The following is a 25,303-nucleotide window of genomic DNA, read 5'->3' as shown; positions in this document are numbered from 1 at the left end:
GGAGGTGACAGCGGGGACATGGGGACACTGACTGGTGACACCAGTGACACCCCACTGACACCAGTGCCACCAGTGACATGGAGGTGACACCAGTGACACAGAGGTGACAGTGACACGGGACAGGGGACATGGGGACATGGAGAGCGTCTTCATCAACGTGGAGGTGACAGTGACATGGCACAGGGGACACGGGGACACTGGGACACTGACCGGTGACATTGACCAGTGACACTGACCAGTGACACCAGTGACACCAGTGACACTGACCAGTGACATGGAGGTGACAGTGACACGGGGACATGGGGAGCGTCTTCATCAACGTGGAGGTGACAGCGGGGACAGGGCACAGGGGACATGGGGACACTGACCGGTGACACCGGTGACACCAGTGACACCAGTGACATGGAGGTGACAGTGACACGGGACATGGGACATCCACTCCCAGTGCTCCCAGTGCCCCCAGTAACCCCTCCAGTGCTCCCAGTGCTCCCAGTCCCTCCCAGTGCTCCCAGTGCCCCCTCCCAGTCCATCCCAGTCCCTCCCAGTGCTCCCAGTAACCCCAGTAACCCCTCCCAGTAACCATTCCCAGTCCATCCCAGTGCTCCCAGTAACCCCTCCCAGTCCATCCCAGTGCTCCCAGTGCTCCCAGTAACCCCAGTAACCCCTCCCAGTCCATCCCAGTCCATCCCAGTAACCCCAGTTCCCGCAGGAGCTGCTGGAGCTCCATCGCCGTTTCCTGGCGGAGCTCCGGGGGGCGCTGGGGGGGCCCGGGGGGGGGCGGGCGCTGCCCCCCCTGTTCCTGCGCTACAAGGAGAGGTGCGGGGGGGATTTGGGGGGTACTGGGGGGATTTGGGGGGGAGTTTGGGGGGTGTTGGGGGGTCCTGGGGGGATTTGGGGGGAATTTAGGGGAGTTTGGGGGGTCCTTGGAGATTTGGGGGGGTCCTGGGCGGATTGGGGGGGGTCCTGGGGGGAGTTTGGGAGGGTTCTGGGGGGATTTGGGGGGATTTGGGGGGGATTTGGGGGGTCCTCGGGGGGATTGGGGGGGGCTGAGGGGGATTTGGGGGATTCTGGGGGGGTTTTGGGGGGTTCTGGGGGGATTTAGGGAGAATTTGGGGGGTCCTGGGGGAATTTGGGGGGTCCTGGGGGGATCTGGGGGGGATTTGGGGTGTCCTGGGGGGGTTTGAGGGGATTTGGGGGAGTTTGGGGGGGTCCTTGGAGATTTGTGGGGGTGCTGAGGGGATTTGGGGGGAGTTTGAGGGGTCCTGGGGGTTTTGGGGGGAATTTGGGGGAATTTGGGGGGGATTTCGGGGGGTTTTGGGGGGATTTGGGGGGGATTTGGGGGGTCCTGGGGGGATTTGGGGGGTCCTGGGGGGGTTTGGGGGGATTTTGGGGGGGCCTGAAGGGGATTTACGGGGCTCCTGGGGGGATTTGGGGGGTCCTGGGGGGATTTGGGGAGAATTTGGGGGGATTTGGGGGGGGTCCTGTGGGGGGTTTGGGGGGTTTGGGGGGAATTCCGGGGGTCCTGGGGGGATTTGGGGGGTCCTGGGGGGGGGGGGGGGATTTGGGGGGGATTTAAGAGGAATTTGGGGGGTCCTGGGGGGAGTTTGGGGGGTCCTTGGGGGGGGGTTTGGGGGTATTTTGGGGGGCCTGAAGGGGATTTACGGGGCTCCTGGGGGGATTTGGGGAGAATTTGGGGGGGTCCTGGGGGGAGGTTGGGGGTATTTTGGGGGAATTTCGGGGGGCCTGAAGGGGATTTGGGGGGGTTTGGGGGGGTCTGGGCAGGATTTGAGGGGGTCCTGGGGGGGTTGGGGGGAATTTGGGGGGTCCTGGGGGGATTTGTGGGGGGTCCTGGGGGAATTTGGGGGGTCCTGGGGGGATTTGTGGGGGGTCCTGGGGGGATTTGGGGGGTTTGGGGGGGATTTTAGGGGAATTTGGGTGAGGTCTGAGGGGATTTTTGGAGGATTTTGGGGGGGTCTGGGGGGTCTTGAGGTGGGGGTTGGGGGGATTTGGGGGAATTTCGGGAATTTGGGGGAATTTTGGGGGGGTCGTGGGAGGATTTAGGGGAATTTTGGGTGAATTTCCTCGAATTATTTTTCAATTTTTGGGTGAATTTGGTTGGATTTTAGGTGAATTTTTTATGGATTTGGGGTACATTTTGATGGATTTTGGGTGAATTTTTATGGATTTTTTTGGGAGAATTTTTTTTTTTGGGTGAACTTTTATGGATTTAGGATGAATTTTGATGAATTTTAGGTAAATTTTGTTGGATTTTGAGTGAATTTCAGTGATTTTTTTACTGGATTTTGGGTGAATTTTGTTTGATTTTGAGTGAATTTTGGGTAAATTTTTATGGAATTTGGCGGAATTTTGTTGGATTTTGGGTGATGTTTGTTGAATTTTGTTCAATTGTTGGGGTTTGGGTGAATTTGGTTGGGTTTTGGGTGAATTTTGTTGGATTTTGGATGAGTTTTTATGAATTTTTGTGGAATCTCGTTGAATTTTGGGAGAATTTTGTTGGATTTTGGTGAATTTCAATGAATTTTTTGTAAATTTTTTTTATTTTGGCTGAATTCTGGGTGAATTTTGTTGGATTTTGGGTTAATTTTTATGAATTTTGGAAGAACTTCGATGATTTTCATTGGATTTGGGGTGAATTTTTATGGATTTTGCTTGAATTTGGTTGGATTTTGGGTGACTTTTGTTGAATTTTGGGTGAATTTACATTATTTTTTATGGATTTGGGGTGAATTTTGTTGAATTTTGGGTAAATTTTGATGGATTTTGGGTGACTTTTGTTGAATTTTGGGTGAATTTTTCTGGATTTTGGTTCCCCCAGGTTCCTGCTCTACGGCCGTTACTGCAGCCAGGTGGAGGCGGCGGCGCGGCGCCTGGACCAACTCTCGGCCTGCACCGACCTGCGCATGAAGCTCCAGGTCAGCCCCAAAAAACCCCAAATCCACCCCAAAATCCCATGCCAAATTCTCCACCTCACCCCAAAATCCCAACCCGCCAGCAGAAACCACAAAAAACACCAAAAATCCCAAAAAAAATCCCTTAAATTCCACCAAAATCCCATCCCAAATTCTCCACCCAACCCCAAAATCCCAACTCACCACGGGAAACAACAAAAAACACCAAAAATCCCCAAAAAATCCCTTTAATTCCACCAAAATCTCATAAAATTCTCCACCAAACCCCAAAATCCCAACCCACCACCAGAAACCACAAAAAACACCAAAAATCCCCCAAAAAAACCATTAAAATTCACCAAAATTCCACCAAAATCCCATCCCAAATTCTCCACCCAACCACAAAATCCCAACCCGCCACCAAAAACCACAAAAACACCAAAAATCCCAAAAAATCCCTTAAAATTCACCAAAATCCCATCCCAACTTCATCACCCAACCCCAAAATTACAAACCCGGAACCAGAAACCACAAAAAACACCAAAAATCTCCAAAAATCCCTTAAAATTCACCAAAATTCCACCAAAATTCCATCCCAAATTCTCCACCCAACCCCAAAATCTCAACCCGCCACCAGAAACAACAAAAACACCAAAAATCCCCCCAAAAAAACATTAAAATTCACCAAAATTCCACAAAATCCCATCCCAACTTCTCCACCCAACCCCAAAACCCCAAACCACCACCAGAAACCACAAAAAACACCAAAAATCCCCAAAAAATACCTTAAATTCCACCAAAATCCCATCCCAACTTCTCCACCCAACCCCAAAATCCCAACCCGCCACTGGAAACAACAAAAAACACCAAAAATCCCCCCAAAATACCTTAAATTCCACCAAAATCCCATCCGAACTTCGCCACCAAACCCCAAAATCCCAACCCGCCACGAGAAACAACAAAAACCACCAAAATCCCCAAAAAATCCCTTAAATGCCACCAAAATCCGTCCCAGCCTCTCCACCCAGCCCCAAAATCCAAACCCGCCAGCAGAAACCACAAAAAAAACAAAAATCCCTCAAAAATCCCTTAAATTCCACCAAAATCCCACAAAATCCCACAAAAATCCCACAAAATCCTACAAAAATCCCACAAAACCCCCCCAAAATCACTTAAAATTCCCCAAAATCCCCCAAAATCTCTCCCAACCTCTCCACAAAACCTCAAAGTCCCAACCCAAATGTCCCAAATGACCCCAAATGACCCCAAACTGACCCCGAAAGTGACCCCAAATGTCCCCAAATATCCCCGAATGTCCCAAAGTGACCCAAAATGTCCCAAATTACCCTAAAGTGACCCAAACTGACCCAAACTGACCCCAAATGTCCCCAAATGTCCCCAAATGTCCCCAAATGTCCCAAACTCACCTCAAATTGACCCCAAATGTCCCCAAATATCCCCAAATGTCCCCAAATGTCCCAAATGTCCCCAAATAACCCCAAATGTCCCAAAGTGACCCAAATGTCACCAATGTCACCAAAAGTCCCCAAATGTCCCAAAGTGACCCCAAATCTCCCAAACTGCCCTGAAATGACCCCAAATGTCCCCAAATGTCCCCAAATGTCCCAAACTCACCTCAAACGACCCCAAATGACCCGAAATGTCCCCAGTGACCCCAAATGTCCCAAATTACCCTAAAGTGACCCAAACTGACCCCAAATGTCCTCAAATGTCCCCAAATGACCCCAAATGTCCCCAAATGTCCTCTCAGTGTCCACAAATGTCCAAAAGTGAACTAATGACCCCAATGTCCCTAAAGCGACCCCAAATGTCCCCAAATTACCCTAAAGTGACCCAAACTGGCCCAAACTGACCCCAAATGTCCCCAATGTCCCCAATGTCCGCAAATGTCCCAAATTACCCTAAAGTGACCCAAACTGACCTGAAACGTCCCCAAATGTCCCAAACTGACCCCAAATGTCCCAAATGTCCCCAAATGTCCCAAATGTCCCCAAATGTCCCCAATGTCCCAAATGTCCCCAAATGTCCCCAAATGTCCCAAACTGACCCCAAACTGACCCCAAATGGCCCCAAATGTCACCAAATGTCCCAAACTGACCCCAAATGTCCCCGAATGTCCCAAATGTCCCCAATGTCCCCAAATGTCCCCAATGTCCCCGTGCCAGGAGTGCTGCCAGCGCGCCAACAACGGGCGCTTCTCTCTGCGGGACCTGCTGATGGTGCCCATGCAGAGGGTGCTGAAGTACCACCTGCTGCTGCAGGTGAGCACAGCTGGCACAGGGACACACCTGGGCACAGCTGGCACACCTGGGGATACACCTGGGTACAGCTGGGAACAGCTGGGGATACACCTGGCACACCTGGACACTCACCTGGCACATCTGGGTACACACCTGGGCACTCACCTGGGGACACCTGTGGGTACCTGGGCACACCTGGGCACACCTGGGCACAGCTGGGCACAGCTGGGCACAGCTGGGCACACCTGGGACACAGCTGGGGACACACCTGGGACACACCTGGGGCACACCTATGGGTACCTGGCGACACACCTGGGCACACCTGGGCACACCTGAGAACAGCTGGGTACTCACCTGGCACACCTGGGACACACCTGGTGCACACCTGGGGTTGTACCTGGGCACACCTGGGCACACCTGGGCACAGCTGGGACACACCTGGGCACAGTGGGCACACACCTGGGGACACCTGTGGGTACCTGGGGGCACAGCTGGGCACACCTGGGAACAGCTGGGCACACCTGGGCACAGCTGGGCACACACCTGGGCACACCTGGGCACACCTGGGGGGGGGGTACCTGGGCACACCTGGGTACACCTGGGCCACACCTGGGCACACCTGGGCACACCTGGGACACACCTGGGCACACCTGGGCACACCTGGCACCCCTTTGCCCCCAGGAGCTGGTGAAGCTGACCCCGGACGCGGCCGAGCGGGAGCGGCTGAGGGGGGCGCTGGACGCCATGAGGGTGGGGCTGGGGGGGTGGGGGGGGTTGGGGAGATTTGGGGGATTTGGGGGGATTTCGGGGGGATTTGGGGGGATTTCGGGGGGATTTGGGGGTCCTGGGGGGATTTGGGGGGGACTTGGAGGGATTTGGGAGGGATTTGGGGGTTCCGGTGGGGGGTTTGGGGGGATTTGGGCGTTCCTGGGGGGGAGTTGGGAGGGATTTGGGGGGATTTGGGGGGATTTGGGGGTCCTGGGGGGAATTTGGGGGGATTTGGGGGGATTTGGGGGTCTTGGGGGGATTTGGGGGGGATTTGGGGGGATTTGGGGGTCCTGGGGGGAATTTGGGGGGGATTTGGGGGGATTTGGGGGGATTTGGGCGTTCCTGGGGGGGATTTGGGGGGGATTTGGGGGGATTTCGGGGGGATTTGGGGGTCCTGGGGGGGAGTTGGGAGGGATTTGGGGGGATTTGGGGGGATTTGGGGGGATTTGGGGGTCCTGGGGGGATTTGGGGGGGATTTAGGGGTTCCTGGTGGGATTTGGGGGTTCCAGAGGGGAATTTGGGGTTCCCAGGGTGGAATTTGGGGGTTCCAGGTGGGAATTTTGGGGGTTCCAGGGTGGAATTTTGGGGTTTCCAGGTGGGAATTTTGGGGTTCCAGGGTGGGATTTGGGGTTTCCAGGGTGGAATTTGGGGTTCCCAGGGTGGGATTTTGGGGTTCCAGGTGGGATTTGGGGTTTAAATGTGGGATTGGGGGTTCCCAGGGTGGAATTTTGGGGTTTCTAGGTGGGAATTTTGGGGTTTCCAGGGTGGAATTTTGGGGTTTCCAGGGTGGGAATTTTGGGGTTTCCAGGGTGGGATTTGGGGTTTCCAGGGTGGGAATTTTGCGGTTTCCGGGTGGGATTTGGGGTTTCCAGAGTGGGAATTTTGGAGTTTCCAAAGGGAATTTGGGGGTTCCTGATGAAATTTTGGGGTTTCCGGGTGGGAATTTTGGGGTTCCCAGGGTGGAATTTGGGGTGTTCCAGGGTGGAATTTGGGGTTTCCTGGAAGAAATTTTGGGGTTTCCAGGTGGGAATTTTGGGGTTTCCTGGAAGAAATTTTGGGGTTTCTAGGTGGGAACTTTGGGGTTTCCAAAGGGAATTTGGGGGTTCCGGGTGAAATTTTGGGGGTTCCAGGGTGGGATTTGGGGGTTCCTGATGGGATTTGGGGGTTCCAGAGGGGAATTTGGGGTTTCCTGGTGGGAATTTTGGAGGTTCCTGTTGGGATTTGGGGTGTTCCAGGGTGGAATCTGGGGTGTTCCAGGTGGGATTTGGGGGTTCCAGGTGGGATTTGGGGGTTCCAGGTGGGATTTGGGGGTTCGGGGGTCTCTGACTTTGGAGCCCCCCAAATCCCTGCCAGGACCTGGCGCAGTGCGTGAACGAGGTCAAGCGGGACAACGAGACCCTCAAGCAGCTCACGAGCATCCAGCTCTGCCTGCACAACATGGTGGGGACCCCCCTGAGCCCCCCAAAATCCCCCGGGACCCCCAAATTCCCCGGGAACCCCAAAATTCCCCAGGAACCCCAAAATCCCCCAAACCCCCACTCCAAGAATCCCCCAAATAACCCCAAATTATCCCAAATTAACCCCAAATCCCACCGAGTGTCCAAACCATGGTGGAGACACCCCTGAGCCCCCCAAAATCCCCCAGACCCCCAAATTCCCTGGGACCCCCAAAATTCCCCGGGAACCCCAAATTCCTGGGGACCCCCAAATTTTCCCAACCTCCCCCACACCAAAATAACCCCAAATAACTTCTGGGTCCCCCAAATTATCGCAAAATAACCCCAAATCCCACCAAGTGTCCAAACCATGGTGGGGACCCCCCTGAGCACCCCAAAATCCCCCGGGACCCCCAAATTCCCTGGGACCCCCAAAATTCCCCAGGAACCCCAAAATCCCCCAAACCCCCATTCCAAGAATCCCCCAAATAACCCCAAATTATCCCAAAATAACCCCAAATCCCACCAAGTGTCCAAACCATGGTGGGGACCCCCCTGAGCACCCCAAAATCCCCCGGGACCCCCAAAATTCCCTGGGACACCCAAAATTCCCCGGGAACCCCAAATTCCCGGGGACCCCAAAATTTTCCCAACCCCCCACCCCAAAATAACCCCAAATAACTCCTGGGTCCCCCAAATCATCGCAAAATAACCCCAAATCCCACCAAGTGTCCAAACCATGGTGGGCACCCCCCTGAGCCCCCCAAAATCCTCCGGGACCCCCAAAATTCCCCGGGACCCCCAAAATTCCCCGAGAACCCCAAAATCCCCCAAACCCCCACTCCAAGAATCCCCAAAATAACCCCAAATTATCCCAAATTAACCCCAAATCCCACCGAGTTTCCAGCTCTGCCTGCACAACATGGTGGGGACCCCCCTGAGCACCCCCCAAATTCCCCGGAACCCCCAAATCCCCCGGGACCCCCAAAATTCCCCGGGAACTCCAAAATTCCCCAGGAACCCCAAAATCCCCCAAACCCCCACTCCAAGAATCCCCAAAATAACCCCAAATTATCCCAAAATAACCCCAAATCCCACCGAGTGTCCAAACCATGGTGGGGACCCCCCTGAGCCCCCCAAAATCCCCCGGGACCCCCAAATTCCCTGGGACACCCAAATTCCCCGGGAACCCCAAATTCCCCGGGACCCCCAAATTCCCAGGGACCCCCAAATTTTCCCAACCCCCCCACCCCAAAATAACCCCAAATAACTCCTGGGACCCATTCCCGATGTCCATCCTGTTCCTGATGTCCATCCCATTCCTGATGTCCATCCCGTTCCTGATGTCCATCCCGTTCTTGATGTCCATCCCGTTCCTGATGTCCATCCCATTCCTGATGTCCATCCCGTTCCTGATGTCCATCCCGTTCTTGATGTCCATCCCGTTCCCATGTCCCATTCCTGATGTCCATCCCATTCCTGATGTCCATCCCGTTCCTGATGTCCATCCCATTCCCGATGTCCATCCCGTTCCTGATGTCCATCCCATTCCCAATGTCCATCCCGTTCTTGATGTCCATCCTGTTCCCATGTCCCATTCCTGATGTCCTGTTCCTGATGTCCATCCCATTCCTGATGTCCATCCTGTTCCCAATGTCCATCAAGTTCCTGATGTCCATCCCATTCCTGATGTCCATCCTGTTCCCGATGTCCATCCCGTTCCTGATGTCAATCCCGTTCCCGATATCCATCCCATTCCCGATGTCCATCCCATTCCTGATGTCCTGTTCCCAATGTCCACCCCGTTCCCGTGTCCCATTCCTGATGTCCCATTCCTGATCTCCATCCCGTTCCCGTGTCCCATTCCCAATGTCCATCCCATCCCTGATGTCCCATCCCTGATGTCCCATTCCTGATCTCCGCCCCGTTCCCGTGTCCCATTCCCGATGTCCATCCCATCCCCGATGTCCCATTCCCGATGTCCCATCCCTGATCTCCGCCCCGTTCCCGTGTCCCGTTCAGCCTCAGTCCCTGGCGCAGTTCGGGCGCCCCAAGATCGATGGGGAGCTGAAGGTCTCCAGCGCCGAGAGACGCTCCAAGGTGGACAGGTGGGTCAGGGACACCGGGGGACACCTGGGGACACCTGGGGACACCTGGGGATACCATGGGGATACCATAGGGACATCACAGAGACGTGGGAACACCTCAGGAACACCTTGGGGACACCTCAGGGACATGGGGACATCCATGGAGACACCTCAGGGACATGAGGACACCTCAGGGGATATGAGTATATCCATGGAGACACCTCAGGAACAACTTGGGGACACCTTGGGGACACCTCAGGGATGTGGGAACATTCATGGGAACACCTCAAGGACATGGGGACACCATGGGGACATGAGAACATCCATGGGGACACCTCAGGAACACCTCAGGGACAACTCAGGGACATCTCAGAGACATGGGGACATCCTCAGGGACATGAGAACATCCATGGGGACACCTCAGGAACAACTTGGAGACACCTTGGGGACACCTCAGGGACATGGGGACATCTCAGGGACATGGGGACATCCATGGAGACACCTCAGGAACACCTTGGGGACAACTCAGGGATGTGGGAACATTCATGGGGACACCTCAAGGACATGGGGACATCCATAGGGGCATGAGAACATCCATGGGGACACCTCAGGAACACCTTGGGGACACCTCAGGAAAACATTGGGGACACCTAAGGAACACCTTGGGGACACCTCAGGAACATGGGGACATCCATGGAGACACCTCAGGGACGTGAGGACACCTCAGGGGATATGAGGACATCCATGGAGACACCTCAGGAACAACTTGGGGACACCTTAGAGACACCTCAGGGATGTGGGAACATTCATGGGGACACCTCAAGGACATGGGGACACCATGGGGACATGAGAACATCCATGGGGACACCTCAGGAACACCTCAGGAACACCTCAGGGACATCTCAGGGACATGGGGACATCCATGGAGACACCTTAGGAACAACTTGGAGACACCTTGGGGTCACCTCAGGGACATGGGGACATCTCAGGGACATGGGGACACCTCAGGAACACCTCAGGAACAACTTGGGGACACCTCAGGGACATGAGAACATCCATGGGGACACCTCAGGAACACCTCAGGAACAACTTGGGGACTCCTCAAGGACATGGGGACATCCATGGAGACACCTCAGGAACAACTTGGGGACACTTTGGGGACACCTCAGGGACATGAGAACATCCATGGGGACACCTCAGGAACAACTTGGAGACATTTTGGGGACACCTCAAGGACAGAGGGACATCCATGGGGACATCTCAAGAACATCCATGGGGTCACTGCAGGGACACCTGGAGGCCGGTCCAGGGCAGCCATGGGGACACCCCGTGGAGCGCGGTGGCCTCAGGGACGCGGTGCCACCATTGTCCCCGTGCCCAGGTACGGCTTCCTGCTGGACAAGGCCCTGATCATCTGCAAGCGCCGCGGGGACTCCTACGAGACCAAGGACGTGGTGGACCTCCAGAGCCACCAACTGCACGATGGTGGCCTCGGACCCCGCGATGGCAAGAAGGTACCGGGGACACCGTGGGGACACCGTGGGGACACCGTGGGGACACCGTGGGGACATTGTGGGGACATCAGGGCCTGGGGGACCACAGTTCCAGGTTCCTCCAGTCCCAACATCCTCTTCCCAAGTGTCCAATCTTGTAGATGCCAGGATCCTGGTCACTGGTGGACACGTGTCCAGTTCCAAGTGGTCCCCAAGTGTCCGGATCCTGGTGGTCCCCAGGTCCTCTTCCCAATGACCTCAGAGGTCCTGGTGGATCTCAGGATCTTGGTCACTGGTGGTCCCAACATCCAGGTCCCTCATGGTGCCAAATGTCCAGATCTGGTGACCCCAACAGCCTGGTCCTGGTGGTGGGTCCCCAGATCCTGTTCCCTGGTGGACACAGATGTCCAGGTCAGGTGGATCCCAGGTTCCTCTTCTCTGGTGGATCCTCAGATTCTGTCCCTGGCTTTTCACAGGATCCTGGTCCCTGGTGGACCCCAAAACCCCATTCCCTGGTGGTTCCTCAAAATCTGGTCCCTGGTGGATCCCAAAACCCCATTCCCTGGTGGATCCCAAAATCTGGTCCCTGGTGGACCCCAAAACCCCATTCCCTGGTGGACCCCAAAACCCCAATCCCTGGTGGATCCCCAAAATCTGGTGCCTGGTGGACCCCAAAACCATGGTCCCTGGTGGATCCCAAGATCCTGGTCCCTGGTGGACCCCAAAACCCCATTCCCTGATGGATCCCCAAAATCTGGTCCCTGGTGGACACCAAAACCCCATTCCCTGGTGGTTCCTCAAAATCTGGTCCCTGGTGGACCCCAAAACCCCATTCCCTGGTGGATCCCCAAAATCTGGTCCCTGGTGGACCCCAAAACCCCGTTCCCTGGTGGATCCCAAGATCCTGGTCCCTGGTGGACCCCAAAACCCCGTTCCCTGGTGGATCCCCAAAATCTGGTGCCTGGTGGACCCCAAGACCCCATTCCCTGGTGGATCTCCAAAATCTGATCCCTGGTGGACCCCTAAACCCCATTCCCTGGTGGATCCCCAAAATCTGGTCCCTGGTGGACCCCAAAACCCCATTCCCTTGTGGATCCCCAAAATCTGGTCCCTGGTGGATCCCAAAACCCCATTCCCTGGTGGATCCCCAAAATCTGGTCCCTGGTGGACCCCAAAACACCATAACACCATTCCCTGATGGATCCCCAAAATCTGATTCCTGGTGGACCCCAAACCCTGTTCCCTGGTGGATCCCCAAAATCTGGTCCCTGGTGGACCCCAAGACCCCATTCCCTGGTGGATCTCCAAAATCTGGTCCCTGGTGGACCCCAAAATCCCATTCCCTGATGGATCCCCAAAATCTGGTCCCTGGTGGACCCCAATCCCTGTTCCCTGGTGGATCCCCAAATCCTGGTCCCTGGTGGATCTCCAATCCCTGTTCCCTGATGGATCCCCAAAATCTGGTCCCTGGTGGACCCCAAAACCCCATTCCCTTGTGGATCCCCAAAATCTGGTCCCTGGTGGACCCCAAAAATCTGTTCCTTGGTGAATTCCCAGATCCTGCTCCCTGGTGGACCCCAAAACCCCATTCCCTGGTGGATCCCAAGATCCTGGTCCCTGGTGGACCCCAAAACCCCATTCCCTGGTGGACCCCAAAACCCCATTCCCTGGTGGATCCCAGGATCCTGCTCTCTGGTGGTTCCAAATGTCCAGATCTGGTGGACCTGGACATTTGGGGGGCGTGGCTGACCCCCTCCCCACCCCGCAGTGGTCCCACACCTTCACGCTGCTGGACGCGGCCGGGCTGCCGGACTACGAGTTCTTCTTCAAGACCAGCGAGCTGAAGAAGAAGTGGCTGGAGCAGTTTGAGATGGCCCTGTAGGTGGCCCCGTCCCCACGGAGGAGGTCACACCTGCCCCACGGGGTGATCCTGGGGACACCCGGCTTGTCCCCACCAGACCCAGGTCCTCCCCGTGTCCGGCAGGTCCAACATCTTCCCCGAGCACGCCCTGGCTGACGGACACGACTTCCAGATGTTCTCCTTCGAGGACACCACGTCCTGCAAGGCCTGCCAGATGTTGCTGAGGTAGGACCCCAAAATCACGTCCCCACGGTTCTGGGGGGCCACGGGGGGCTGGGAGAGGGGTTTGGGGGGCTCTGGGAGAGGAGGAGACCCCAGGGTTGGAGGTGGGGTGAGGTCAAGGTGGAAGTTGGTGATGGAGGGGGTGGGTGGGGTCATGGGAAGGTCAAGGTCAAGGTGGGTCAAGCCTTGGAGGGTGGTCAAGGGCTGGGTGGGGCAAGGAGCTCCTTGGGGGTCAAGCTCTGAGTGGCCCCAGGGTGGGTCAAGGTTGGGTTGGAGTCAAGGTGGGTCAAGGTTGGGTGGAGGCCAAGAGGTCAAGGTGGGTCAAGGTTGGGTAGAAAACAACAAGGTGGGTCAAGACCAAGGTGGGTCAAGGTTGGGTAGAAGTCAAGGCCAAAGTGGGTCAAGGCCTGGACAGGTTCAGGTCAACCATGGACGGGTCAGTCATGGACTGGTCAGCCATGGACTGATCAGTCCTGGGTGGGCTCAGGTCAACCATGGACTGGTCAGTCATGGACGGTTCAGCCATGGACTGGTCAGTCTTGGGTGATCTCAAGTCAACCATGGGCTGGTCAGTCCTGGACTGGTCAGTCCTGGGTGGGCTCAGGTCAACCATGGGCTGGTCACTCCTGGGTGGGTTCAGGTCCACCATGGATTGGTCAGTCATGGATGGGTCAGCCATGGACTGGTCAGTCCTGGGTGAGCTCAGGTCAACCATGGGCTGGTCAGCGATGGACCGGTCAGTCCTGGGTGGGCTCAGGTCAACCATGGGCTGGTCAGCCATGGACTGGTCAGTCTTGGGTGATCTCAAGTCAACCATGGACTGGTCAGTCCTGGACGGGTCAGTCCTGGACTGGTCAGTCCTGGGTGAGCTCAGGTCAACCATGGACTGGTCAGTCATGGATGGGTCAGCCATGGACTGGTCAGTCCTGGGTGGGCTCAGGTCAACCATGGATTGGTCAGTCCTGGACGGGTCAGTCATGGACTGGTCAACCATGGGCTGGTCAGCCATTGACTGGTCAGTCCTGGGTGGGCTTAGGTCAACCATGGATTGGTCAGTCATGGACTGGTCAGTCCTGGGTGGGCCAAGGTCAACCATGGATTGGTCAGTCAGGGACTGGTCAGTCCTGGGTGGGCTCAGGTCAACCATGGGCTGGTCAGTCCTGGACGGGTCAGTCATGGACTGGTCAACCATGGACGGTTCAGCCATGGACTGGTCAGTCCTGGGTGGGCTCAGGTCAACCATGGGCTGGTCAGTCCTGGATGGGTCAGTCATGGACTGGTCAACCATGGACTGGTCAGTCATGGACGGGTCAGTCATGGACTGGTCAACCATGAATTGGTCAACCATGGGCTGGTCAGCCATGGGCTGGTCAGTCCTGGGTGGGCCCAGGTCAACCATGGGCTGGTCAGTCATGGATGGGTCAACCATGGACTGGTCAGTCCTGGGTGGGCTCAGGTCAACCATGGACTGGTCAGTCCTGAGCGGGCTCAGGTCAACCATGGATTGGTCAGTCACGGACTGGTCAGCCATGGACTGGTCAGTCCTGGGTGAGCTCAAGTCAACCATGGACAGGTCAGTCCTGGACTGGTCAGTCCTGGGTGAGCTCAGGTCAGCCATGGATGGGTCAGTCCTGGACTGGTCAGTCCTGGGTGGGCTCAAGTCAACCATGGGCTGATCAGTCATGGACCGGTCAGTCCTGGGTGGGCTCAGGTCAGTCCTGGACCGGTCAGTCCTGGGTGAGCTCAGGTGGGCGTGGGGCACGGCCGGTGGTGTCCCCTGTGACCGTGTCCCCCCCGTGTCCCCAGGGGCACCTTCTACCAGGGCTATCGCTGCGGCCGCTGCCGGGCCCCCGCCCACAAGGAGTGCCTGGGGCGCCTCGGGGCCTGCGGGAAGGCCGGGAGCGGTGAGCGGCATCATGGGAGTGGGGAGGGGCCTCGTGGGAGGGGGAGGGGCATTGTGGGAGTGGGCGGGGCCTCGTGGGAGTGGGGAGGAGGGAAACAGTCAATGGGGGCAGGAGGGGAATGGGGGAAGGTGGGGCGTTGTGGGATACAAGATGGCTGACACTGAGTATCATAGGATACAAGATGGCTGACACAGCAGGGCATTGTGGGATACAAGATGGCTGACACAGAGCACTGTAAGATGCAAGATGGCTGACATAGCACAGAGCATTGTGGGATACAAGATGGCTGACACAGCAGGGCATTGTGGGATACAAGATGGCTGACACAGAGCACTGTAGAATGCAAGATGGCTGACATAGCACAGAGCATTGTGGGATGCAAGATGGCTGACATAGCACAGAGCATTGTGTGATACAAGATGGCTGACACTGAGTATCATAGGATACAAGATGGCTGACATTTAGCCAGGCATTGTGGGATACAAGATGGCTGACACAGCAGAGTGTTGTGGGATAAAACATGGCTGACACGTAGCAGGGCATTGTGGGATACAAGATGGCTGACATGTAGCAGGGCATTGTGGGATACAAGATGGCTGACACTGAGCATCATAGGACAAAAGATGGCTGACATTTAGCCAGGCATTGTGGGATACAAGATGGCTGACACACAGCACTGTAGAATGCAAGATGGCTGACATAGCAAGGCACTGTGGGATACAAGATGGCTGACACTGAGTCCCATAGGATACAAGATGGCTGACATAGCACAGGGCATTGTGGGATGCAAGATGGCTGACATAGCAAGGCACTGTGGGATACAAGATGGCTGACAAGGGGTATCATAGGATACAAAATTATTGACACAGCACAGGGCATTGATGGATACAAGATGGCTGACACCTCAAAGCATTGTGGGATACAAGATGGCTGACATGTAGCAAGGCATTGTGGGATACAAGATGGCTGACACAGAGCACTGTAGGATGCAAGATGGCTGACATAGCACAGAGCATTGTGGGATACAAGATGGCCGAAACAGCAGGGTATTTTGGGATACAAGATGGCTGACACAGCAAGGCATTGTGGGATACAAGATGGCTGACACAGAGCATAGAATGCAAGATGGCTGACATAGCACAGGGCATTGTGGGATACAAGATGGCTGACACTGAGTATCATATCACTAATTAACCCAGCGTTAATTAGGAGACAGGCTAATTGCCATATCATTAATTAGGGGATAAACTTATTACGCCAACATTAATTAAGAGACAACCTAATTACCATATCATTAATTAGGGGTTAGAGTAATTACCATACCATTAATAAGGGGTTGGACTAATTATCCTCAACCTTAATTACCCCAACATTAGTTAAGAGGGAGGATAATTACCATACTGTTAATTAGTGGCTGGACTAATTACCATATCAATCATTAGTGGTAGGACAAATTACCCCCAGCCCTAATTACCAGACCAACAATTAATTAATCCAACGATCCCGTTAATAACGAAGGAAATTAATGATGAATTATTCCCTCACCAATAAGCAGCGGGCTAATTAGCCCTCGTTAATTAAACACTTTCTAACGAGCCCATCGCTAATTAAGACAAGCACTAATTACCCCTGGTGAATTAAAACACCATCGCTAATTAAGAAAACCGTTAATTACCCCTCGCTAATTAAACACCATCACTAATTAAGAAAACCATTAATTATCCCTCGTTAATTAAACACCATCACTAATTACGAAAACCATTAATTACCGCTCGCTAATTAAACACCATCACTAATTAAGAAACCCATTAATTACCCCTCGCTAACGAACTTTTCCCCCCAGATCCCGGAGCGGGCGTTCGGAAGGTACCAAAACACCCCAAAAACGGGGGGGGGAGGGGGAATCAAAACCCTCAGATTTGGGGGGGATTTTTTTGGGGGGGTCCCTTGGGGGTCTCTGGGGGGTCCCCGGTGGGGGAGGGGTTCAAGCCCCGCCCCCCCAACCCCCCCAAATCCCCCCACTCACGGGGGTCTCCTTCCTCCCCTCCCCCCCCAGAACAAATCGGAGCGGCCGGGACCCGACAAGAAACGGGGGGAGTTGGGTGAGAAATTTTGGGGGTCCCGACCCCCCCCCCAGTTTAAATTTGGGGGGTCCCGACCCCCCCCCCCAGTTCAAATTTGGGGGGTCCCGACCCCCCCCCAGTTTAAATTTGGGGGGTCCCGACCCCCCCCCCAGTTCAAATTTGGGGGTCATGACCCCCTCAGATGAAATTTGGGGGTCCTGACCCCCCCACCAATTCAAATTTGGGCTTTTTTGGGGGTCCAGACCCCCCCACCGATGAAATTTAGGGGGGTCCTGACCCCCCCAGTTGAAATTTGGGGTTTTTTGAGGGGTCCAGACCTCACCCAGATGAAAATTTGGGGGGTCCTGATCCCCCCCTGTTCAAATTTAGGGGGTCTTGGGGGGGTCTCGATCCCCCCAGTTCAAATTTTTTGGGGGGGTTTTGGGGGGTCCGGACCCCCCCCAGTTGAAATTTGGGGTTTTTTGGGGGGTCCAGACCCCACCCAGATAAAATTTGGGGGGTCCCGACCCACCCCAGTTCAAATGTGGGGGGGGTTTGGGGGGTCCTGATACCCCCCCAGATGAAATTTGGGGGTCCTGACCCCCCCCCACTTCAAATTTGGGGGGGGTCCTGACCCCCCCACTACAAATCTGGGGGGTCTCAATACCCCCAGATGAAATTTGGGGGGTCCCGACCCCATCAGTTCAAATTTTGGGGTGTTTTGGGGGGTCCACACCACCCCCGGATTAAATTTGGGGGGGTCCGAGGGTGATTTTTGACCCCCCCAATTCCAATTTTGGGGGTTTTAGGGGTCCCAAAATCCATTTTTGGGGGTCCCGGGGGGGGGTTTGGGGATTTTTGCCCCCCCAAATCCATTTTTGGGGGTCTCGGGTGGGGAGTTTGGGGATTTTTGACACCCCCAAATCCATTTTTGGGGGTCCTGGGGTGGTTTTTGACCCCCCAATTCCCTCTAGGGGGGTTTTGACCCCCCCCCCAAAATTAATTTTTGGGGGTCCTGGGTTGGTTTTTGCCCCCCCAAACCCATTTTCGGGGGTCCTGGGGGGGGATTTTGGGGATTTTTGACCCCCCCAAATCCATTTTTGGGGGTCCCGGGGGGTATTTTGGGGATTTTTGCCCCCCCAAACCCGTTTTTGGGGGTCCTGGGGAGGATTTTGGGGTTTTTTGGGGGTCCCGGGGGGGGATTTTGGAGTTTTTTGGGGGTTCCGGGGGGGGATTTTGGGGGTTTTTGACCCCCCAAACCCGTTTTTGGGGGTCCCGGGGGGGATTTTGGGGGTTTTTGACCCCCCAAATACATTTTTGGGGGTCCCGGGGGAGGGATTTTGGGGGTTTTTGGGGGTCCCTGGGGGGTTTTGGGGATTTTTGACACCCCCAAATCCATTTTTGGGGGTCCTGGGTTGGTTTTTGCCCCCCAAAACCCGTTTTTGGGGGTCCCGGGGGGGGATTTGGGGGGTTTTTGACCCCCCCAAATCCATTTTTGGGGGTCCTGGGTTGGTTTTTGCCCCCCCCCAAACCCGTTTTTGGGGGTCCTGGGGGGGAATTTTGGGGTTTTTTGGAGGTCCCGGGGGAGGATTTTGGGGGTTTTTGAACCCCCCAAATCCATTTTTGGGGGTCCTGGGTTGGTTTTTGCCCCCCCAAATCCATTTTTGGGCGTCTCGGGGGGGGGATTTTTGGGGTTTTTTGGGGGTCCCGGGGGGGATTTTGGGGGGTTTTGGGGGTCCCGGGGGGGGTTTTGGGGGTTTTTGACTCCCCCAAATCCATTTTTGGGGGTCCCGGGGGGGGAATTTGGGGGTTTTTGGGGGGGTCCTGACTCGGGGTGCCCCCCCAGGACTCCCCAAAATGGAGAGCACCCAGGGGTACAGTGGGGTGCCCCCCCCCCCGGGGGTCCTGACCCCCCCCCTGCGCCTCAGCCCCGGTGACGTCATCGAGGTGACAGTGGCTGAGGCCGAGGAGCTCTGGTGGCAGGTGGGACCCCAAAAATGGGGGGGGGACCCCGAAAATTAGGGGGGGGGGACCCCGAAAATGGGGGGGGAACCCTAAAATGGGGGGGACCCCAAAAATGGGGGGGACCCCAAAAATGGGGGGGACACCAAAAATTGGGGGGGTTCTAAAATGGGGGGTGGTCTTAAAATGGGGGGACCCCGAAAATGGGGGTATCCCAAAAATGGGGGGGGGGACCCCGAAAATGGGGGGGAGTTCTAAAATGGGGGGTGGTCTTAAAATTGGGGGGACCCCGAAAATTGGGGGGATCCCAAAAATGGGGAAGACCCCGCAAAGGGGGGGGGTCTCCGAGGGGGGGTCTAAAATGGGGGGGCCTAAAAATGGGGGGGAGAAACCCAAAATGGGGGGGGTTCTAAAATGGGGGGTGGTCTTAAAATGGGGGGACCCCGAAAATGGGGGATCCCAAAATGGGGGGGGACCCTGAAAATGGGGGGGGTCTCCAAATAAGGGGGAGGAACCCAAAAATGGGGGGGACCCCAAAAATAGGGAGGATTCCGAAAATGGGGGGAATCCCAAAAATGGGGGGGACCCCGAAAATGAGGGGGGTCTCCAAAAATGGGTGGGCCAAAAATGGGGGGGGGGGAGAATCCTGAAATGGGGGGGGGCTCCAAAAATGGGGACCCCTGAAATGGGCTGGGGACCCTAAAATGGGTGGGGGGGGAACCCCTGAATTGGGGACGAGTCCCCGGGGGTGGGGTTGGGACCCCCGAAATTGGGGTTGGGACCCCCAAAATTGAGACCCGAAGGTACCAAATTGAATCTGGGGGGGGGGAACCCAAATCCTCGCCACTCACCAGGACACCCCAAAAACCCCCATGAGACCCCCCCAGAATTTAGGGGGGACCCCATCCCCAATCCCTGGGGGGGGTTCCCCAAACTTTGGGGGTCTCGGGACCCCCCTGGACCCCCCAAATTTCCCCCCCAGGGTCGGAACGTGGCCAGCGGGGAGCTGGGCTGGTTCCCCCGGAGCGCCGTCAAACCTTTCGTGGCCGTGAGTTTGGGGACCCCAAAAAAGCCCCCCAAGATTTTTTGGGGGGTCCCCGAATTTGGGGAGGGGGGTGTGGGATTTTTGGGGGGGTCATTTGGAGCCCCGGAACCCCAATTTTGGGTCCTCTCTTTGTTGCAGGCGCCGCTGCCGGATCTCTCCGTCTACCCGTGGTCAGTGGTGGGAGCCCCAAATTCGCACCTGAACCCCAAAAATTCTGTCCTGAACCCCCCAAAATTCTGCTCTAAACCCTGAAATTCTGCCCTAAACCCCAAAATTCTGTCCTGAACCCCGAAATTCTGCCCTGAAATCCCAAAATTCTGCCCTGAAATCCCAAAATTTGCACCTGGGGCACCAAAATTCTGCACTGAACCCCCAAAAATTCTTCCCTGAACCCCAAAAATTCTGCCCTGAACCCCGAAAAATTCTGCCTTGAGCCCCAAAATTCTGCCCTGAAACCCCAAAATTCTGACCTGAAACCCCAAAATTCTGCCCTGAAATCCCAAAATTTGCACATGGGACACCAAAATTCTGCCCTGAAATCCCAAAATTCTGCACTGAACCCCAAAAATTCTGCCCTGAACCCCGAAATTCTCCTCTGAACCCCCAAATTCACAACTGGACCCCCAAAAATACTGCCCTGAACACCCAAAATTCTGCCTTGAAACCCCGAAATTCTTCCCTGAAATCCCAAAATTTGCACCTGGGACACCAAAATTCTGCCCTGAACCCCAAAATTCTGCCCTAAACCCCCAAAAATTCTTCCCTGAACCCCAAAAATTCTGCCCTGAACACCCGAAATTCTCCTCTGAACCCCCAAATTCTCCTCTGAACCCCCAAATTCACAACTGGACCCCCAAAAATACTGCCCTGAAACCCCAAAATTCTGCCCTGAAATCCCAAAATTTGCAACTGGGACACCAAAATTCTGCCCTGAACCCCCAAAAATTCTCCCCTGAACCCCAAAAATTCTGCCCTGAAACCCGAAATTCTGCCTTGAACCCCAAAGTTCTGCCCTGAAACCCCAAAATTCTGCCCTGAAATCCCAAAATTTGCACCTGGGACACCAAAATTCTGCCCTGAACCCCAAAAATTCTTCCCTGAACCCCAAAAATTCTGCCCTAAACCCCAAAATTCTGCCTTGAACACCCAAAATTCTGCCATGAAATCCCAAAATTTGCACCTGGGACACCAAAATTCTGCCCGGAACCCCGAAATTCTGCCCTAAACCCCCAAAAATTCTGCCCTGAACACCCAAAATTCTGCCCTGAACCCCGAAATTCTCCTCTGAAGCCCCAAATTCGCGCCTGAACCCCAAAAATTCTGTCCTGAACCCCCCCAAAATTCTGCTCTGAACCCCGAAATTCTGCCCTGAACCCCGAAATTCTCCTCGGAACCCCAAAATTCTGCCCTGAAATCCCAAAATTCTGCCCTGAAACCCCAAAATTCTGCCCTGAAATCCCAAAATTTGCACCTGGGACACCAAAATTCTGACCCGTACCCCCAAAACTTCTGCGTTGAACCCCAAAAAATTCTGCCCCGAACCCCAAAATTCTGCCCTGAACCCCGAAATTCTCCTCTGAACCCCCAAATTCACAACTGGACCCCCAAAAATACTGCCCTGAAACCCGATTTTCTACCTTGAACCCCAAAAATTCTGCCCTGAATCCCAAAATTCTGCCCCGAACCCCGAAATTCTGCCCTGAAACCCCAAAATTCTGCCCTGAAATCCCAAAACTTGCACCTGGGACACCAAAATTCTGCCCTGAACCCCAAAAATTCTGCTCTGAACACCCAAAATTCTGCCCTGAACCCCGAAATTCTCCTCTGAACCCCCAAATTCGCAACTGAACCCCAAAATTCTCATCTGGAGCCCCCAAATTTGCAGCCGAGACACCAAAATTCTCCCCTGAACCACAAAATGTGCACCTGGGACCCCAAAATTCTGCCCTGAACCCCAAAATTCTTGGGGTACAGTTGTGATTTTTGGGGTACGGTTGTGATTTTTGGGGTACAGTGGGAATTTTTGGGGTACAGTTGTGATTTTTGGGGTACGGTTGGAATTTTTGGGGTACAGTTGTGATTTTTGGGGTACAGTTGGGATTTTTTCGGGTACGGTTGGAATTTTTGGGGTACAGTTGTGATTTTTGGGGTACAGTGGGAATTTTTGGGGTACGGTTGGAATTTTTGGGGTACAGTGGGAATTTTTGGGGTACGGTTGGGATTTTTGGGGTACAGTTGTGATTTTTGGGGTACGGTTGGAATTTTTGGGGTACGGTTGGGATTTTTGGGGTACGGTTGAGATTTTTTGGGTACAGTTGTGATTTTTGGGGTACAGTTGGAATTTTTGGGGTATGTTTGTGATTTTTGGGGTACGTTTGGAATTTTTGGGGTATGGTTGGAATTTTTGGGGTACAGTTGGGATTTTTGGGGTACAGTTAGAATTTCTGAGGTACAGTGGGAATTGTTGGGGTACAGTTGTGATTTTTGGGGTACAGTTAGAATTTTTGAGGTACAGTGGGAATTTTTGGGGTACGGTGGGAATTTTTTGGGGTACAGTTGTGATTTTTGGGGCACAGTTGGAATTGTTGGCGTATGGTTGGAATTTTTGGGGTACAGTGGGAATTTTTGGGGTACAGGTGTGATTTTTGGGGTACAGTGGGGATTTTTGGGGTACGGTTGGAATTTTTGGGGTACGGTTGTGATTTTTGGGATATGGTTGGAATTTTTGGGGTACAGTTGTGATTTTTGGGGTACAGATGTGATTTTTGGGGTACAGTGGTGATTTTTGGGGTACAGGTGTGATTTTTGGGGTACAGGTGTGATTTTTGGGGTACAGTGGGAATTTTTGGGGTACAGTTGTGATTTTTGGCGTATGGTTGGGATTTTTGGGGTACAGGTGTGATTTTTGGGGTACAGATGTGATTTTTGGGGTACAGTTGTGATTTCTGGGGTACAGTGGGAATTTTTGGGGTATGGTTGGGATTTTTGGGGTACAGTGGGAATTTTTGGGGTACGGTTGGGATTTTTGGGGTACAGTTGTACTTTTTGGGGTACGGTTGGAATTTTTGGGGTACAGGTGTGATTTTTGGGGTACGGTTGTGATTTTTGGGGTACGGTTGGAATTTTTGGGGTACAGTTGGGATTTTTGGGGTACAGTTGGATTTTTTGGGGTACAGTTGGGATTTTTGGGGTACGGTTGGGATTTTTGGGGTACGGTTGTGATTTTTGGGGTACGGTTGTGACTTTTGAGGTACAGTTGGAATTTTTGGGGTACAGGTGTGATTTTTGGGGTACAGTTGGAATTTTTGGGGTATAGTTGGGATTTTTGGGGTACAGTGGTGATTTTTGGGATATGGTTGGAATTTTTGGGGTACAGTTGGGATTTTTGGGGTACAGTGGTGATTTTTGGGGTACAGTGGGAATTTTTGGGGTACAGTTGTGATTTTTGGGTTACAGTGGGGATTTTTGGGGTACAGTTGTGATTTTTGGGGTACGGTTGTAATTTTTGGAGTACAGTTGTGATTTTTGGGATATGGTTGGAATTTTTGGGGTACGGTTGTGATTTTTGGGATATGGTTGGAATTTTTGGGGTACGGTTGTGATTTTTGGGGTACGGTTGGAATTTTTGGGGTACAGTGGGAATTTTTGGGGTACAGGTGTGATTTTTGGGGTTCGCAGGTTCGGGGGACCCCTGGAGCGCTCCGGGGCCGAGCTGGCGCTCGCTTCCCGCTCCGACGGCGCCTTCCTGGTGCGGCAGCGGCTGCGCGAGCCCGGAGACTTCGCCATCAGCCTCAAGTGAGGGGGACACTGAGGGGACACTTGGGGACACCTTTGGGGACAGTTTTGGGGTCACAGGGACACTTTGGGGACAGTTGGGGACAGGTGGGGACACCTTTGGGGACACCGCAGGGACACCGAAGGGACACATGGGGACAGCTTTGGGGACATCTGGAGACACCTTTGGGGACACCTTTGGGGACAGTTTTGGGGTCACAGGGACACTTTTGGGATAGTTGGGGTCACACCTGGGAACAGCTGGGGACACTTGGGGACACCGCAGGGACACCTTTAGGGACACTGAAGGGACACTTGGGGACACCTTTGGGGACACCTTTGGGGACAGTTTTGGGGTCACAGGGACACTTTTGGGACACTTGGGGACAGCTGGGGACACTGAGGGGACACCTTTGGGGACACTGAGGGGACACTGAGGGGACACACTTGGGGATACCTGGGGACACCTTTGGGGACAGTTTTGGGGACAGTTTTGGGGACACCTCTGTGACAGTTTTGGGGTGGCGGGGAGGCTTTGGGGGAGACTTTTGGGGTCAGGGGAGACCTGGGGAAGGAGAGGGAGGGAGGGAGAGGAGGAGGAGGGAAGGGAGGGAGGGAGGGAGGGATGGAGGCGGGGAGGGAGAGGGAGGGAAGGAGGGAGGGAAGGGAAGAGATGGAGAGGGAGAGGGAGGGAAGGAGAGATGGAGGGGAAGAGATGGAGGGGGAGAGGGAGGGAGGAAGAGGAGAAGGAGAGGGAGGGAGAGAGGGAGAGGGAGGAAGGGAAGGGGGAAGGGAGGGAGAGGGAGAGGAGGGAGAAGGAAAGAGGGAAAGAGGGAGGGAGGGAGGGAGGGAGGGAGACACGGAGTGATGGAGGGAAAGGGGGAGAGAAAAAGGGAGAGGGAGGGAGGGAGGGGAAGGGACGGGGGAGAAGGAGAGGGGAAGAAGGGAGAAGAAGGGAGGGAGGGAAGGAGGGAGAGAGGGAGAGAAAGAGTGAGAAGGGGTGAGGGAGAGAGGGAGGGAAGGAGGAGGGGAGAGAGAGGAGGAGGAAGGAGGGAGGGAGGGAGGGAGGAAGAGGGAAGGATGAGGAAGGACAGAGGGAAGGAGGGAGGAAGGAAAGGAGAGAGGGAAGGAGGAGGGGAGAGGGGAGAGGAGGAAGGACAGAGGGAGGAAGGGAAGGAGAGAAGGAAGGAGGGAGGGAGGGAGGGAGAGGGAACGGGAGGCGGACCGGGGGTGACTCCGCACAGGGAGGGAGGGAGAGGGAGTGGGAGGCGGACCGGGGGTGACTCCGCGCAGGTTCCGCGGGCAGGTGAAGCACATCAAGGTGACGGCGAGCGAGGGCCTGTACCGAGTGACCGAGAGGAAAGCGTTCCGCGGGCTGGTGGTGAGACCCCAAAATCCTCCGGGACACCCCAAAACCACCAAAATCCTGCCAAAAACACCCAAATCCTGCCAAAAACCCGGGGGCACCCCAAAATCCTCCGGGGGCGTCCCAAAAACACCAAAATCCTGCCAAAAACA

The 25,303-nt window shown here is 54.8% G+C and overlaps 1 protein-coding gene across 1 annotated transcript in view; it reads left to right on the top strand.

The window, feature by feature from the left end:
- The window catches only part of VAV1 (vav guanine nucleotide exchange factor 1), a 37,674-nt gene that overhangs the window by 7,675 nt on the left and 4,696 nt on the right, over positions 1 to 25,303 (top strand). The window contains exons 8-22 of the mRNA XM_072920093.1: positions 710 to 816; positions 2,837 to 2,933; positions 5,096 to 5,191; positions 5,852 to 5,920; positions 7,292 to 7,378; positions 9,397 to 9,482; positions 10,843 to 10,975; positions 12,723 to 12,832; positions 12,939 to 13,040; positions 14,844 to 14,989; positions 18,851 to 18,987; positions 19,949 to 20,014; positions 20,150 to 20,181; positions 23,690 to 23,806; positions 25,079 to 25,166. Coding sequence (XP_072776194.1) covers positions 710 to 816; positions 2,837 to 2,933; positions 5,096 to 5,191; positions 5,852 to 5,920; positions 7,292 to 7,378; positions 9,397 to 9,482; positions 10,843 to 10,975; positions 12,723 to 12,832; positions 12,939 to 13,040; positions 14,844 to 14,989; positions 18,851 to 18,987; positions 19,949 to 20,014; positions 20,150 to 20,181; positions 23,690 to 23,806; positions 25,079 to 25,166 — 1,473 coding nt within the window. The remainder of the gene's footprint in view (positions 1 to 709; positions 817 to 2,836; positions 2,934 to 5,095; positions 5,192 to 5,851; positions 5,921 to 7,291; positions 7,379 to 9,396; positions 9,483 to 10,842; positions 10,976 to 12,722; positions 12,833 to 12,938; positions 13,041 to 14,843; positions 14,990 to 18,850; positions 18,988 to 19,948; positions 20,015 to 20,149; positions 20,182 to 23,689; positions 23,807 to 25,078; positions 25,167 to 25,303) is intronic.

The sequence above is a fragment of the Taeniopygia guttata genome, chromosome 30 (assembly GCF_048771995.1).
Source record: "Taeniopygia guttata chromosome 30, bTaeGut7.mat, whole genome shotgun sequence".
Lineage (NCBI taxonomy): Eukaryota > Metazoa > Chordata > Aves > Passeriformes > Estrildidae > Taeniopygia > Taeniopygia guttata.
Note: the sequence above shows the minus strand (reverse complement) of the source record. Positions and strands in the feature narration are given on the sequence as shown.